Source organism: Ostrea edulis, chromosome 2 (genome assembly GCF_947568905.1).
Source record: "Ostrea edulis chromosome 2, xbOstEdul1.1, whole genome shotgun sequence".
Lineage (NCBI taxonomy): Eukaryota > Metazoa > Mollusca > Bivalvia > Ostreida > Ostreidae > Ostrea > Ostrea edulis.
Window position 1 is genome coordinate 68269120 of NC_079165.1, and position 17596 is coordinate 68286715.

General features: G+C 33.7%; 1 protein-coding gene across 1 annotated transcript in view; it reads right to left on the reverse strand.

Annotated features, from left to right (window-relative positions):
- Window positions 1–192: 192 nt before the first annotated feature.
- LOC125680453 (uncharacterized) overlaps window positions 193–17596 on the reverse strand; it is a 44406-nt gene continuing 27002 nt past the window's right edge. Inside the window, 13 exon segments of the mRNA XM_048920056.2 lie at window positions 193–4123; window positions 9594–9698; window positions 9875–10012; window positions 10203–10311; window positions 10395–10642; window positions 10855–11053; window positions 11349–11692; window positions 11958–12197; window positions 12719–12862; window positions 13208–13315; window positions 13758–13892; window positions 13984–14067; window positions 14351–14404. Coding sequence (XP_048776013.2) covers window positions 4049–4123; window positions 9594–9698; window positions 9875–10012; window positions 10203–10311; window positions 10395–10642; window positions 10855–11053; window positions 11349–11692; window positions 11958–12197; window positions 12719–12862; window positions 13208–13315; window positions 13758–13892; window positions 13984–14067; window positions 14351–14404 — 1983 coding nt within the window. The 3' untranslated portion in view covers window positions 193–4048.

Below are 17596 nucleotides of genomic sequence, written 5' to 3' on the forward strand. Positions count from 1 at the left end.
GAAGTAAAAATATGTGTTATTGTTTCAATATTACTTGTACAAAATCTACAGAGATCATCTGTTTTAACACTAATGTTTTTCAAATAATAACCAACAGGAAGAATTCTATGTAAAATTCTAAACTGTAGCCACTGAACAGAAGAATCACTAGATGTTTTGAAACAAATTTTAAACACATCTTGCACTGAAATATCATCTACTCCATATGAAGATAGTTCAGTTTTCCACTTGCCCATAGAAGTTGGGATATCTTCTTTTGCATTTAAAATATTGTAAATAATATTAGAACATCTTTCATGTAATAAAACTGGTTCAAAAAATATAGGCATACATGGATTAACATTTTGTTTGGTTGAGTGTCTATCAATTGACAGACGTTTTAAATATTTTGAAATTGCAGTAATAATGCTATTGTATTTCATTACACATACTTCTTGAAGATTGTATAAACACTGAAATTTTTCTATGGTATGGAAGTTACAATCAGTATCAAAAAAATCTTGAACAGCTTTAATCCCCTTTTCATACCATTTCTCATAAAACACAGGTTTTCCCGCAATTCTAATATTAGAATTGTACCACACTGGAATATTATGAAAATTATTTTTAATATTTGGAAGATTTTGACTAGTCTTCAAATACAAAAACCAAGCATTAAAAACATCCTTCCAAAAAACATTGCTTTTAACACATAATTGTTCCACAATAAAACTATCTCCAAAGTCATATAATTTCTTTAAAATATCATTTCCATCCATGGTTTCTGACAGTTGGACCTAGTAAGCCTTTTAATCTAAGAGCATTTCAATGATGTAATAAAATTGCTTATATCAACCATCTTGATACCACCCGATAGATAGTCTTGTGTTATCACAGACCTCTTAACTTTATCTACACTAGATTTCCATAGGAATTCAAAAATAATTTTGTATAAATAAGAGATTGTTTCTTTCTTTGGAGTAGGAAGTAATATAAACAAATGATTCAATTTTGGAATAAGCAAGGTTTTAATGACAGTAGCCCGCCCAATGGGAGTAAGAATCCTTCTTTTCCACTGTTCAGTAAGAGCAACGATTTTTGGTATTTGAATTCCGAAATTTATATCTTCAATTTCTGTAAGGTCAACTGAAAAATTAATACCCAATAAATTAAAAGTTGTTGATCCCTAATCTAATTTCCATCTTGTATGGTGAAAAACTTGATCTGAAATTTTTTTTGAACCAATCCAAACAATTTTTGTTTTAGAAGAATTAATCCTTAGACCAGAAAAACTGGAAAAAAATTCTATCGTATCTAGAGCTGCAAAAAGCGATTCAGGTGATCCGTCAAGGGCTAGTGAAGAATCATCTGCATATTGCGATATTTTGTGTTCTGTGTTTTCTATACATATGCCTTTTATACTTTTGTTTTGTTTAATTAATATTGCAATAACGTTATAGTTGACTGTAATACTTTGAGTTGGATTCACTTGTATCCTCCGCTCCACACCTTTGCCACACGACTCCTCCGGCCGGTGTACTATGGCCTCCTTCTTGGTAATTTTCCCACTGGGTTCCACTGAAGTGCCTGTCGGTCGATGGAAGTTATTCTCTTCTTAATGTATGACAGATCCACCAATATCCCGTCTTTGTTATTTCTTATGGGGTTGCTTGGTTCCTTCCCAAAGGTCTTCATTTCGGTTTTGCAGACCATCTGATATCTTAAATTCACCGTAAACAGTTGGTAATCAAAACATAACAGCTTTCTATGAGCCCTTTGTTCTTCAGTATTCAAGAACCACAGAGCAGTATAGTTTTGGGGTTGGAATTAAAGAATATTATCTTAGTTCTCGGCTTTCTAGTATTGCCCATCATACTACGTGCTGTTTCCGCTATTCATTTACTGATTTCGATGTCAATCTTGGATCATCCTGTTTATTTCAATGTCGAAATGTCTTCATGTTTAATTTTCATAGGTTGTGGCATGGTATTTTCTTCGAACACTTCGAAATTCCTTGGTCTGATCGTAAGCATAATTTCCGAGTTCCATCTTTATGGAAGAAGCAGATGTCTATGGCGTCATCAAGTATCTAATTTATCGTGAGAAGTAGTGTTGTAAAGTGGTGAAAAGTCCTACGGTTTGATGATGTTAATTTTGGAAAAGTTTTGTGATTTAAAATTGACTGAAAGTCTGTTGGAATGTTTGAGAATACATATTTGATTTGCACATGTTGTGGCACAGGACGTCCTTAGTTTGTACTTCGCAGTAGTTAATGTTTTCATGAGGTGTAAAAGTAAGGACATTTACTGGATTCTGCGATCTTGGTGAATGTTTTTGGCTCTGGGATCTAGTACAGATACATGTAGGATAACTCAAAATGCGACTGGGATATTAAGATGCTTAAAACTGAAAGGTGATTTTAAGAATTTCATCATTCGAAAAGAACTTTGAGGACAAGCTAGATTACCATATATGTAATACGAAAGCTTCGAGATTAGATCTCTTCTGTGTAGAGGTACTTTTAGTGCTGCTCTAAATGCTTCAGTGATACAAATGGAACACGGTGCACTAACAGTCTGTGAGGGAAACAATAAAAAATATGAAAAGTGACTTCTGTTTAAAGATGTAAATGTATAGACTCTATCGAAAGAAATGATTTGCTAATATGAAAAAAAAAAACAACCCAAAAACAATGTAACATTTCCAAGTAATATTGATTGCGAACTGCTCTTTTTCAAAATGCCATTTTTATAGTTTAGTGTCATTGGAAGGTTTAAAACCGTCTCTTTTCATCTTGAGCGTTCACATTTTCTTAAACTTCGGGTCCTTTGGAAATAAATATATAATTAATTCGTGACCCGATTTTATCTGCGTCTCTCGGAGTGTCTTTGATGACGTCAAATTAGCAAAAGGAAGAAACTTACGTGTACATAGATAGTTTACAGTGAGAGGAGTAAAACTTTGTGCGAATATGAAGTAAACCTTTTAGTTTGCTGACGTAAAGTGACTCAAATGAAAAATCGTGTATGTTTCGTTTTTTGTATGACCGATGTTCATGCATGTCCACGTTTTTGTCTTTGTGAAAAAGTCCCATATTAGCGTTTATGACTGACAACATGAATGAGTTAATTAAGGGAATCTGAAATTTCGAAGATTCTGCTAGACATAATGAAAATTCCAAGTTTTAGTAAATATTTATTTTTTCATACTTTTTGTGCAGATATTTACTCTTCAATGCGATGTTTCTATGAAAAACTTAATATCAGAATTGTTTTTATAAATCAACACCACAGTGACGCCAGGATATCTTGATACCAATAACGATGACATTACAATGAAAATTTAACCAATTACTTTCCAGACGTCAGCTTGATACATCTTGTTGCCTTACAAGCACTGACAATTTTATGAAATATAAATTAAATTAAATTGGACACTTCCAAATCAATACAAGTAAATATAAGCGTTAAATGTTTGTTTGCTTTTGGACATCCTTTGAGCATATAACAGCAGTTGGTGTAAAACATAAAACCCACAAAAAGTGAACTTCATATATATTTACAAAAGATAAAGTATAAAAATGAGATAAAGAAAAATATTAACAAAACATACATACATACATACATATATATATATATATATATATATATATATACTATAAATTTTTTTTTTTATCAATTTAAATAAGCTGACAGTCATAAAAAAAACCCAGTATTTTTCTTTCATTACCTTATTTGAATTAAAGGACCATTGCTTGTCTTAAATTCTTACACAAATAAAAAAATGTCTTTGGCATACACATTATTGCTGCTACTTTTAAAAAAGTACATGTACACAGCTTTAAAAAAGTACATGTAGATATATATGTACCCGTTTTTACAATATCATATCTAAATCCACATTAAAAGCAGAAATAAAAATTGAAATCACAGTTTTCACATTTCTTGACATAATAATTTCAATAATCTCTTGTCTGTTCCAGACGTCATAGTTTTCACCTTGAAAGTTCATTGATAGACTATGACGTGATGCGCTACACCTGAGTGTGAGTAGACTATGACGTGATGCGCTACACCTGAGTGTGAGTATTGTTTTCAGGATAAGGCTCGTAGTCAGGGACTTGTACAGGTCCAGTGTAGGTGTACTAAAACATGAATACTACAAGGTTTAAATACGTATACATGTGTATCCAACAATTAAGGTAAATGTATTTAAAATTATGCTTATTTACAGTACCTGAATTTTTATTTTGGAAATGAACGTATTGGTGTTAATTTTAACTGGAGGCCCATGGGCCACAACCCTTACCTGCGTAATTCCATTGAACAATTCAGAAATAGTTTTTGAAATTCATGTCTAAATTTCAAAGTTTTACTATGGATAGCTAGTTATGGAATGTTCTATCAGCAATTCGTGTTAACAAAATTTGAATCAATAACTGATATTTCCATTGTACTGTGTGCCATTGTCAGGAACCGGGACAAGTGGAAAAGCGAAAAGAAACTCTCGGAAACATTTGCTAATTTTTCAAATGACTTTTATTATAGAACAACAAATATTTGGGGCTAAACTTGTACAAGAATGCTAATCAATTTCAACTTTCACTATCTTAACAAAGACCACGCAACAACATTAAACAATGTTTCATTGTAAAAACATTGAAAAATTCGGGTTAAAGAGATGTCCTTTCTCCACTCTGTTGTATACCATTGAATTTATTTTGTCAAAAGGAACAAAATAACAACAACATAGTTTAGGAGTGGGAATATCAATCGTTTTCAAGATATTATGGGATTTCTGAAAGGTCAGGATAGGAGATAGTCCCAATAAAATTTCTTTTATGAATAAACCATCAAACTCGTTCTATCACAAGGAATAAACAAATATACACATGTAGTTTATCGTGGGGGTTGGAATAATGTAAAGGTGAAGATAATGAACAGTGCTCAATCTCATAACTCTCATAAGGAATACAAAATAGAGATTTGGTCAAACATGGACCACTGGACACACCAGTGGTGGAATCAGGTGTGTAGGAGGAGTAAGCATCCTCTGTCGACCGTTCACATTTGCCGTGAGCCCTACATCTTGATCAGGTGAACGGAGTAATCCGTAGTCAAAATCAGTGTGTAAAGAACGGTCTAACAATTGGCATGAAACACGTCAGACAGCATTTAACCCAACGACAGGTTGCATTGGCAAACTACACTGTAGATCGTTATAACAACCATATAATTTGCGAAATGCTGATTTTAAACGAGACTGTTGAAATCCATGTAACATCCACTTGTTTGTTACTAGATTGTCTTGATTTAAAAACTGATCATACGCAGAACAAACTTTGCTTTTCGAATAAGTTGAGAGACATAAACAACATATGCAGTTGATAATGGAATATTGCTACATATACATAAATATGGGAAATTAATGATGGAGAAGTTAAAGTCATCCCATTTGTCAACAAGTTGAGCTGTTAGTATGCCGTTAACATAATACGTTAAATAAAAGTATCCAAGTATGAAGCAGATGTGGAAGACTATGTGGTGTCTTTTATTTCGAGCGCACTGGGATATATCGAATCGACATATGAACGCAAATGATTATTGTTAATAGATAAAACGTCATTGATATAATTATCTAAATGTCGAGTTGAAGGCTTCAGCTAGAAATTGTTTCTTCTCATGTAGAAGTTTTTGAATAAATTCTTCCTCATAAGAATACAAAATTAGGTCAAAGAAATAGGAATATACTCGAAATGGTGTGATTAGAGAAGGCTTCAAGAACATTCTGTTGTATACCATACTTGTGACAAAGGACAAGAACTTTTATGATTTAGGGGGTATGGACTCTATTGTTTTCAAGAAATTAGACCATTTCATAAAGGAGGAAAGGAAATGGCTACAGATGGGATTCCAGGATCTTCTGTTCTATACCACTGAACTTTTCTTATAACAATGAATATGAAAACATATGGTATAGGGAAGGTAACAATCTGACTAAAGTACAGACCTATATTATCCTATATATAATAATATAGGTCTGGACTTTAGTCAGATTGGGAAGGTAATATCAATAGTTTTCAAGAAATTGGACCATTTCTGAATGGGCGGGGCTGGAGATGCCCCCCCCCGGGATTTCTTTTATATTCCCCTAAACTCGCCTTGTCTCAAGGAACAAACCAATATGGTTCAGGGGAGGAGATTTAATAATCTTCAAGATATTGCACTATTAGTGAAAGGATAAATGAATTTAGGCTCCCTTATTCTAACCTAACTTACTTCTTACTGTCCAAGGTTTGAGCAAACATAACATTTTACAAGATGATACTCTGATATCTAATTTTTCGTAATTTTTTTTTGCTTTCACAATAAATAAACATTTACATATCAACAATACATGATAATATGGTATAGACATATTTCAAGCAAGTACAAATATACATGTGTATATTTAGGAGTGCATGTGTATATACATGTATAATTTGAAAGGTATTTGATTTCGGAGAGAGAGAGAGAGAGAGAGAGAGAGAGAGAGAGAGAGAGAGTTATCTCATATCTAATTAATCAAATCAAACTACACTGTTGCTGAAGAAAATGAAATAGTTTTTATTTGTGGCCCTAGAATAGCCCACGAGTCATGATTTGACAAACTTGAATTGATACTATGCAAGGAGTTTGTCTATCAAGTTTGTCAATTCATGGTCCAGTTGCTCCAGTGAAGATGTTTAGTTAACTTACTCTAAATATGGTCTAGCCCCTCTTATAAATCACTATGAAGACTAGGATTTTCTTAAATGTACCGGTTACATTTGATTTTTCACAATTCTCAATTATTCCAACTTTAAAGAATGTTAAATCTTTCAATTGAACAAATTCCTTTCTCCAAAGAATAAATCGTGCAAAGTTTGGTCAAAATTGCACAACAGTTTCTAAGACGTTGATTGTGTGAAAGTTAAAGACAACAATCTCGACGACAACGAAGCAGACGACATATGGCGGATAAAATTTGATGAGTTGGACCTCGCTTGAGCATTCGACCCAAATGAGCTAAAATGTGAATATACACTGTATGCTAATGAACATTTTGTATATTCATGTAAAGATATTCAAACAAAATCTAAAATAAGAATTAAAAATACGCATTTCCTTTGCTCATGTTTAACTACGGACAATTCTCCAGTAAAATAGATTTATTAATGAATGTAAGTTATCATTTACAAATGAACTTACACATAAGTAGTGTTGTGTTGAAAGTTATTTGCATAGATAGTTCCAAAGTGCAACATTATTCTCATCAAAATGTGAGATTGAAATAAAATCAATATATACACCCAGGGGTGCATAAGCCGAGTTGTATGGGATACATTGTAAAGTCAGGAATGATGTGGCATATTGTGAAGAACTAATTTCAGTTTTAAACTTTTCGAGTTACTGTCCAGAAACCATATTTGTCTGAAGTTTTCAATCTATTTTCGGTCACTGTGACCTTGACCTTTGACCTTTTTCTCCAAAATCAATAGGGGCCTTGCTTTGCTGGTATCCAACAATATATCCAAGTTTCATATGATTCAAATTAAAAAATTTCGAGTTATCCTCCGGAAACCAAAATGTTTTGGAATTTTAAATCTATTTTCGGTCACTATGACCTTGACCTTTAACCCCTTTTTCTCCAAAATCAATAGGGGTCTTCCTTACCCAGTATCCTACAATATATTAAAGTTTCATTTGATTCGGATTTAAACTTTTTGAGTTATCATCCGGAAACCAAATTTTTCTGAAATTTTCATTCTATTTTCGGTCACTGTGACCTTGATCTTTGACCATTTTTCTCCAAAATCAATAGGGGTCTTTCTTACCTGGTACTCAACAATATATCAAAGTTTCATTTGATTAGATTGTAAACTTTCCGAGTTATCATCCGGAAACCAATTGTTGACGCCCAACCGCCCGCCCGCTCGCATCACCAAACCAATAGCCGAGTTCAACTTCGTTGCAACTCAGCTAAAAAAAAAAATTACACGATGTTTTCAACATGGCGTGTACAAATGGTTTGGTACTTTTATTATTCATTTCCAATATTTTGTTAATTTAATCAAATTAATGCATTTTACCGCCGCGGTGGCCTTGAGGTTAGAGCATTCGCCCCGCATGCGGAAGGCCGGAGTTCGAATCCCGGCCGCGACAGACCTAAGTCGTTAAAACAGGTAGTGACAGTTCTATCACCAAACCCTAGGCATCAGGTGTGAATGTCACGGGTCCTCGGATATGACCTTAATTTCGGATGTCCCGTGTCACAGTAGGTGTGGCACATTAAAGAACCCTCATTGCTCAATGGCCGTAAACGCTGAGCAAAGGCCTAAATTGAAGCCCTTTACCGGTCTTGGTGACGTCTCCATATAAGTGAAAAATACTCGAGAGAGAGACGTTAAACAACATACAATCAATCAATCAATCAAAATTGTTACCATGTAGACAATACCTACTATTACATATAGTAGTACTATGAGTCGAAGTTTCTGCTACCGACTTTAACTGACAATGAAACAATTGCTAACTATCGAATGTATTGTTTTAAAAATTGGTATGTGTTATAATAAATGTATTTACATATGCTGAAGTGTCAAGTCTGCGATTAACCTCATTCAATAACAGTTTTTGAAAGATCGCCAGAAACCCAAAATGACACGAATTTTGACTTACCGTTTCTCAACGCTTAAAACCGGTCTCATACTTGAAATGACACTTTAAGTATTCCGTGTATTTAATATATTTCACAATATTTACATTTTCTATGTTTTTGCCTTTGATATATTTACAAACTGTAATGATAGCCATTTTCCCATGAATGCACTGCAATGCGTGAATATAGTACGTCTATTTTAACGGCTGGGATTCTTTCATGAATTATATCGGCGTGAAGCGTCGTAGTTAATGCCCTCATTTTCAAAAATGAAATTTATTAACGACTTAGTTTGCCATTACAACCTATCATTGGGTTAACTGCTGTCTGACGTGTTTCATACGGATTGCTAGGCCGTTCTTGGCACACTGATTTTGACTACGCACAACTCCGTTTACCTGATCAAGATATAGGGCTCACGGCGGGTATAACCGGTCGACAGAGGACGCTTACTCCTCCTAGGCACCTGATCCCACCTCTGATATATTTGCCCAACTCTCTATAATGTATTGCTTGTAGGAGCTATGAGATTGATCAATGTTCGTTATCTTTATCTTTCTTAATTGAATATATTTGATAAACCGAATTATCGCGTGCTATATAACATATGCCGTGTAGCGGTTTTTCCCACTGCTCTAAAATGTGGCGATTTCCTGGCTAAAAGGTATGCTGATAATTCTAGCAAAATACATATACATTTTGGCAGACAAGGTAGAGTTATCTCTCTTACAAATATTGAAGTAGCAATTGAGTGCATATGTTTGGTGAACAGCTGTTTAACCGCTAAAATAAACCAAATTCATTACCCGGCGGGGAAAAAACCCCGCGATACGGTACATCATATTATCATATTATATACTCCAAATTCGACACTTATCTAGAAAATAAATACCATTACTCGTGATACAAAACATGTAAAAAGTGACTAAAAGTACCGTTGCTGTTGGCTTCTTTTGGGGTGTGTTAGGGATAGAACTCTCATCCAAAGAACCCCGGAATGATAATCTGGCCTTGCATCGCACCATAGAACCAAACGAAGTCTATCAGAAAAAAAACCCATTTTAAAAATGTTTTAAGTTTGTTGTTAGATAAAAACTTTCAAGATGTTAAAATCATGTCAACATATCGACCTATAAACTTTTACAATTAGTTCATCTTCATTTCAAACTTAGTCCAATGCGAAAAGTATCATGACTGCACTTTTTTATGTACATACCTTAGCTTTTTTAGAATCAACAACAGACTTGTACAAGAACTCAATTGCAGCAATGACAACAGACAGCGTCAGTCCAAAAGACAGAATATAGAAAATTCCCGCCACATTTTCCAACGTCAGTTCAGCTTGTGATCCGTCCTTATAAAATTTGATGCTACATATGTATATTCACAATGGCTCCATGTTTAATAAGGTAAAAGTCATTTCAGGATAAACTTTAATTTTACTGTTAATTTATTTGAAAGTTTGATAACCTGCATCGCCCCATAATGAAATAATTACTAGCTACAAGAATTGTTCTGAATCTAATGATCACAAGTGATCATACCTTTTTGGCGTCCTGATTGCATTGTGATTTTTTGTACCACCACCTATCCTTAAGACGATCCAATTCTCCGTTTTCACGAAGCTGCAGTACAGCCAATGTCAACGGATCCCTACAAAAATATTTTCTGTTTATATGTCTACTACTTCATATGTACTGTTGTTAGACAACTGAACTAGATACACTAATACACACCTGAGTTCGGAATCAACAGGTGTAGCAATTCCATATCCTTTGGAATCTAGGTTGGAACCTACTTTCATAGTGTTGCATGGTTCCTGATTGTTGATATATTCATTTGTAGTTGATTCTACAAGGTAGGCATATTTCTTGCCATTAGAGCCTCTCACTTTTTCGTATCCTTGACTATTCTTGTCCACAAACACATTTTCAGCTGAAGTCATGTATGCATACATCCTTTCGTATAAAGCAAACTTTGATTTCTGGAAAATAAAAAGGTGAAGATAACGAACAATGATCAATCTCATAACTACTATAAAGAATACAAAATTAAGAGTTTAAGGATTTAACAGAACAGATAATGACCTACGCAATCTTTCTTGATAATTAATATTCTAGATAAATTTATCCATGTATCTGAATTCTGTAATTTTACTAACATATGTACATGTATGTAGATTATTTTAACACTTACTTTGAAAAATTCATATGTAGCACCTTCTTTCAGACATCCGTACTGTATCTTCGTTTGTTTGGCAAGATCCTCTACAGAACTAATAGGTGTATTCATTCTGTCCACTGTGAGAAATGCCGCTAGGTTTGCCGTGTATGAGGAAATAATGATTAAAGTAAAGAACCACCAGACGCTTCCTACAATCCTCCCCGATACCGCTCTGAAAATAAGACATTTAAGAAAATTAATGAACTAGGGTGATTCTACAGTGAATGTGGTCAATCTATTTGGATTCAAAGAGAGAACTACTTTGACCAACTTGGTTTAAAATCGAAGAGTTGATACAACAAGCACTATTTTAGATGTACTTTGTGTCTATTTCAGTCGCAAGTCACTAATTTTTAAAATTATGCCCCATCATGATTTTCATATCGTTTTAAAGATTCATAACGAATCATACATGGAAAATCTGCGCGTATTTTTTAACTATGAAGCATTGTGCTGGACATACTTACTTCGGAGATATATCACATCCCTGCTGCATAAAGGCACCAAGTGAATACCAAAGACTGTTTGAGATTGTGAAGTCATTACTAATGTTTTTCTCGTCCACTTTCCACTCAGACGGACTGAATCGGCTGACCAAAAATAGAACCACACTCACTCCCACATACGCAAACAAAATGCACATCCAGATTTCGGAGGATAACGGGTCCATGAAGGAAAATATGTGGGCGCCTTCATCGGCAGGTTTCTTGATCATGATGCTGATGCCTAAGCTCATGTAAGGCTTTGTAAAGTCGACCACTCTCTCCCGGGTAGAAGATATAGTTATAGGTGCCACAGCCATGTCTGCTTTCTATGAAATGTCAGATTACTGGACGGTATATATGTCTTCTGTTATTGGTAAAATCGTTCTATTTTTTTAATACTAAACGAAGATCTTGTGTTTTCTAAGAATTACGAAAATGTTGTACATGTATGTAATTCAATTTCTAAACTATCTTTTAAGCTCACTATTAATAAAACTTGCCAATTCAAATCACACCAAACTTAGCTTGTTACACATTGACTGTAACAATGCTTTTTACGATGTTTTTTAGGTTTATTTGTTTACTACCTACTTTTTGCATAAGTTCTCCAATCATTCCATTCCAAGTTTGGTTGGCCTGAATGGATCCATACTGTCCATCTTGTACAACGCATATTGTATAATTTGTTATATTCAAAACTTCCGTCACCTTCTGTGCTAGGTCAATGCAGAAACCTTCAAAGTAATGATTGCCGCAAACTCTTTTACCTTCAGCTTTCAGTTGTTTCACTTCTTCATCATATTCTTTTTTGATAAAGACATATGGAGGATCCTGCAAAGGTTTGAAGAAGTAAACATATTTCATTTCCCTGTACTTTATTATACATATCAAATGAATTGCTATATGTAGTTCTTTCTTATTGTTACAAGTGCAAAATCAACATTGTCTCCATGATTTGGAGTACTTTAAGGTGACAATGCCAATAGCAACCACATGAGGCACTATACACAGTGACCAGAGTTTTACAAAATTATCAATGAAGTCTAAAACCACATAGAATAATTATGACAAAAGAAAGCAAAATTGAAAACCAGACACGATTACCTTACTCCATGATTTTCTCAAGACATAACTTAAGATATAATTTGATATATTTACTTCAATCACCGAATCATTGAATTTACATTGTAGTTCAACTTCATGGGAGGTTACTTTACGCATGTACAAACATGAATCTTGTGTATCCGACTATGATGGCACCATGATTTTGAGGATCTCATTCAACACAAGTTATCTAAACTACATCTGCCTCAATGAGACGGCAGGTAAAAACGTCAATGTCAATTACTTACGTCTATTGTTGTGATGGTCCGTTCCAGGTTAGTGGACACTTTAATAGCCGTCTTTTCCTTTGGGTGTGTTTGAACCTTAATATCAGAATGGTTTAACATGTCCAGGCGAGCTCCCATCTCTTCATTGGATAACCACAATCCGATCTTTAGATACATGTACACTGTATAGTTCAATATGTTATTCGAAAAGAATTCAAATCGATTCACAGGAAAGTTAAATGTATGTGTACCCACAATCAATTTTTAGAAAATTATTAAGATTTTACATAGTAGGTTAGATCTAGAGTTTTTCGTAAAGTACTTTGGAATGTTAAGAAGTTTTGTGTCGATACATAATTCATAACCTCAAATTTAAATACATGTGTATCTTTTCTAAATTAATTTTGTCTTAATCAGAGAGCATCTACAGTGAAAGGTTAAAAACTCCGCATGATACTAAAAGTAGTTGTTGAATCTTTAACTTTATATACCAGGTCATGGAAAACTTACCCGTGCAATGCGCCTTGTGACCAGTGTCTCAAAAAGACGCAGTGTGAAGTTTGTTCTTATTCCATCATCATCAAAAATGATCGGTCCACTATTTCCAGTGAATTTCGTCTATCAAAAGTAAAAAAAAAACAAAAAACCCAGTCACTATAAAATCCTGAATGTGTCATTCATCCTGTGTGCGAAGGCTCAGCCGTGATAAACATTGGTAATACACTTAGATCAAATATTGTCTGACGTATTTTGCAATAATTATTAGGTCGTTATTTTCATACTGACTTTGACTACGAATTACTCCGTTTACCTCATCAAGATATAGGAGTCAAGGCGGGTGTGACCGGCCAACAGGGGATGTTTACTCCTCCTAAATCCCTGACCCAACTCTAACATTTCTAAAGGTCTGTGTTTACTGTTCTCGATTTTGTATTTTGTGGGATTTATGAGATTGATCACTGTTCTTTCATGTAACTATAGTTTACTACACTATTGTCATCACAAAACTTAACTACACTGAATTATTTTTCTTTCAAGCACAACTTATACATCTATTTACCTTTCTAATTGCCCCTTTGAGTTCTTTCCTTTTTTCAATTGTATCTATCCTATTTGTCACAATGAGACTGTTTTTGTATTTATTGAGTGCTGTTCTAACAAGGCCCACGGCATCCGTCATCAACGCCTGATTATCCTGAAAAAGCAAGAAGTATGAGAGCTGCATAATATTAATTGTGTACTCTTATCAATGCTCCTCTCTAAATCGTCAAAGGTGTTATCCATACTGTTTTATTAACATCAACGTCCAATCTGAAGCCGGTGATATTGAGTCCTCGAGAATGCACTGTTCCATTCATGTTGTACATCCCCTGAAACATATTTCAAAGCATTTAGATTTTTACTATTATGTCCCTGTAGTAGATTGTTCATCGGCACTTACAGAATTGTTCTCCTCAACACCAACCAACAATTATGTATTCTTCCATATCGGTCACCAAAGGAAATATCTAAAATCACTAATACTTTGTCAATAATAAAGATTTTCTGTTACATTACATTTTACTACTTGAAAAAGCCATTGTGACGCGCAAGTGACCTTTCAACTTGATGTTATATATATTTGCATGTTTGAAAAATAGTAGGTATACTTACCAATTTGGAGAGGAGAAAATGAAATCGGAAATTATTGATGTTTGGATCTTCTTTCTACAATACACAATATTTGCAATCATAAACTGACGATCTGATAAAATATAGAAAATATAGCTTTAAAAATGAAATCACCTACACAGAAAATATAATAAGATTTATAGAATTAACTATAAATCCATTTATTTTAGCCAGACTTAAATATATTTTATTTCTGAGGATTTTTTCGGAAACACTATTCCGGAATCCTACCGGAAATAAGTTGGCAAATAGAATAGCATTTCCTTTTATGACGAGGCAATTTCGGGAGAACGGTGAGATAACAGTCGAGACAACATTTTGATTTCCCTTCCCACCCATCCCAAAAAGTTGTAAGAATATGTACTGCGGAAAATGTTTTCAATTTTTCAGGTGAGCTCGATTCTTGGATATAGTTCTGGTTATGGGAAAAGAAACAAATACAATGGAGTGTGTTTGAAAAGACTGTCTTGGCAACTTGGGGCCAGATAAAGTACATTTTTGATTACGGAACACAAGAAGAATGCGCGTCTGGTTCATGTGATTGGACATTGAATGATTTGATTGGACAATATTGTATGTATTGAATTATTTGGTGACAATTTGGTCACATATATATATGATACACTTTGATTGCCGCTCACCGGAATCATAGTCATATGGTTTTTTGTTTAATTGAAAATTGAAATTTTAATGATTGATGTTTGGGGGTGATTGCAAATCGTCTCATTGCCGTCAACCGGAATGAGAAGATCTGCGAAATTTGTTGCTTGATTTTATGATATAACATTAGGCAATGATGTGTTTTTGGCCTGTACCATTTGGGTGTCAATACACAGGTGTAATTTACATGGTAAAATTTTAATGTAAAACTTTAAAATTTTACTCATTGCCTAGTTGCCAAGACCAACAACAGCCACAATGGGGAGGGGGGTGTTGTTATAAAATACAATAAGTGCAAAAAATAAACTTGTATATAGGTAAACATAATGTTATGTCTTTATTTCCATCCCAGGACAAGGTCAGCTTACAAGTACAATGTACACTACAAACTGCTATCATTTTGAAGTTTTGCAAGGCTGGTCTATAATAATTGTGTAGCAGATATTCTACATATAGTTATGCATGTGCAAAATATGCAATCAAAGATGTTGCTTTCATATTTGTAAAGATATAATCGTCAAAGAGATATAGCGCACTTGGTATGCAATTTCGCCTCATTTTACAAATATTCTGCTAAACAATGTTAGTTTATACCTGTTTTACCCAGATTATTTAATAAAGATATCTATATATTGATAGTATATTTATTTGACAAGAATAAACAATCATCACTGTGATTGTATAGAATATATAGTAGATGCAACGTAATTGGTCTAAAAATTACAATCTGTTGTTAAAGGCCACCCTAAACCAGAAATAAAACATTGAAATTGTTTTATTTGAGATTGACTGTTCATAAGTCCATTTGAGAAAATTTGATTTAAGGTGGCCATATTGTTGAAAATGATTAAACTATGGAAAAAATCGTTCTTTAAATTTACCTGGAGATGTAGCAACCTGTCAAACGTGAAACATTAAAATTTACATGCCTGGGTGGCCTAGTGGTTTGGGTGCTCGGTAAACTTACACTTAAAGCATACATTGCGAGTTCGAGTCTTACATTTTTTCAATCAAATTTTTTGGGGGGCTTTTCATTTTTGGGGTCGTTTTCTGGGAGTTTGATAAATGTGATACATATATTTTAACCAATATTAGTCATTTTCATCATAACTTAAGGTAACTCCACACTCGCATGCTAATCTGATAAAAGTTTAAAATGTTTATTTATTTCAATATATTACAGTTAAAACTAATAAATCATTGAATAAGATATATAGGTCATCACACTTTTTAAGATGCGAGACAAACATATACAAAATCATATATCATCGTCAGAAAATTCCATTTTTATTTTAACAGCATTATCGAAATTTCACAAAAACTGGTTAAAATCATTTTGATATTATATTATTTCACGAAACCGTTTCTTTACAAAAATATTCAAAATTTCAGTAAAAAGTCCAGAAAATCTATCACATAATGAACTTGATAAAGGATTAAATGAAAACAGAGTTATTTCCCTTGGATTCAATATTTTGAAATATATTATTGATTATTTATGTATAACTTAAACTTATGAAATATTTTATGTTTTACAAGATTTTTTTTTTTTACAATAACCATTCGAATAGACTCCAACAAAATGTATGTTCCTATCATTCATAAATCTAAATAAATCATTGATTTTGCAAAATCTTATGACGTAACAGGAGGGTGGAACTACGTTAAGATATTTGCAAGTTACGACTTGAAAAAAGAATTTGTTCTGAGATCACTGTAGTTCCGCATTAATAGTTTGTTTACACCAATCTATGCCTATGTGCACAGGATTTTCTACCCGTATGAGACTGACGAAAAGCTAAACGGATGCTACAAGAAAACGGGCACAAATGCACAGCATGTAAAAAGATAAAATTAGAGGGGAAAATAAATGTTATACAGTTTGACTTCTTCAAAAGTAAATATAAAAACTCGTGCAGCAACTGTCATATGACATTAAGGCAAAGCTAAACACTCAAATTATCAACGGAAGGCAAATGAATTAACGACATCTATCAAAGGTGCTGCAGCCATGTCATAGAAAGACAATGAGTTTGAGTTAAAGTTATGCCAAATGCAAAATGGTTGTGTGATGTGAATGCATCTGTTCATCATTCCACGTAGGAACATGGTTTGTTGATTAAAGAACGACTCGTATAAATGTCAGTCATGCTATACTGCAATAATTATTCACCTTGCTTAACGAAACATTGAAAACGTTGGCCTTATATTTAAAAATAACACGGCAGTCTATTATTGGAACTGGTGTTTTCCCTTTAAATTTCCGAGTCGGCCGTTTCGTCAGGAAAAGCGCTATACCTCTTTATTTCATAAAGATTACATGTACAGACGCTCTTTGGGGGAAAAACGATTGCATAAATCAATGTGATTGCAAGCGTACATTGGACGTAGATTAAAACATTTTCTATGGCTGAGCGAGAAATCTCGAACCGTGGATAGCTGTACTGAAAAACAATTTCAGACTTTAAGTAGAATAATATATGTTCTTTAATAATTGTCTTGAATCGTCCAAACTAGAATCATGCGATTTTTCTTGAGTAAATCATACAAGAGAATATATCTAATAAT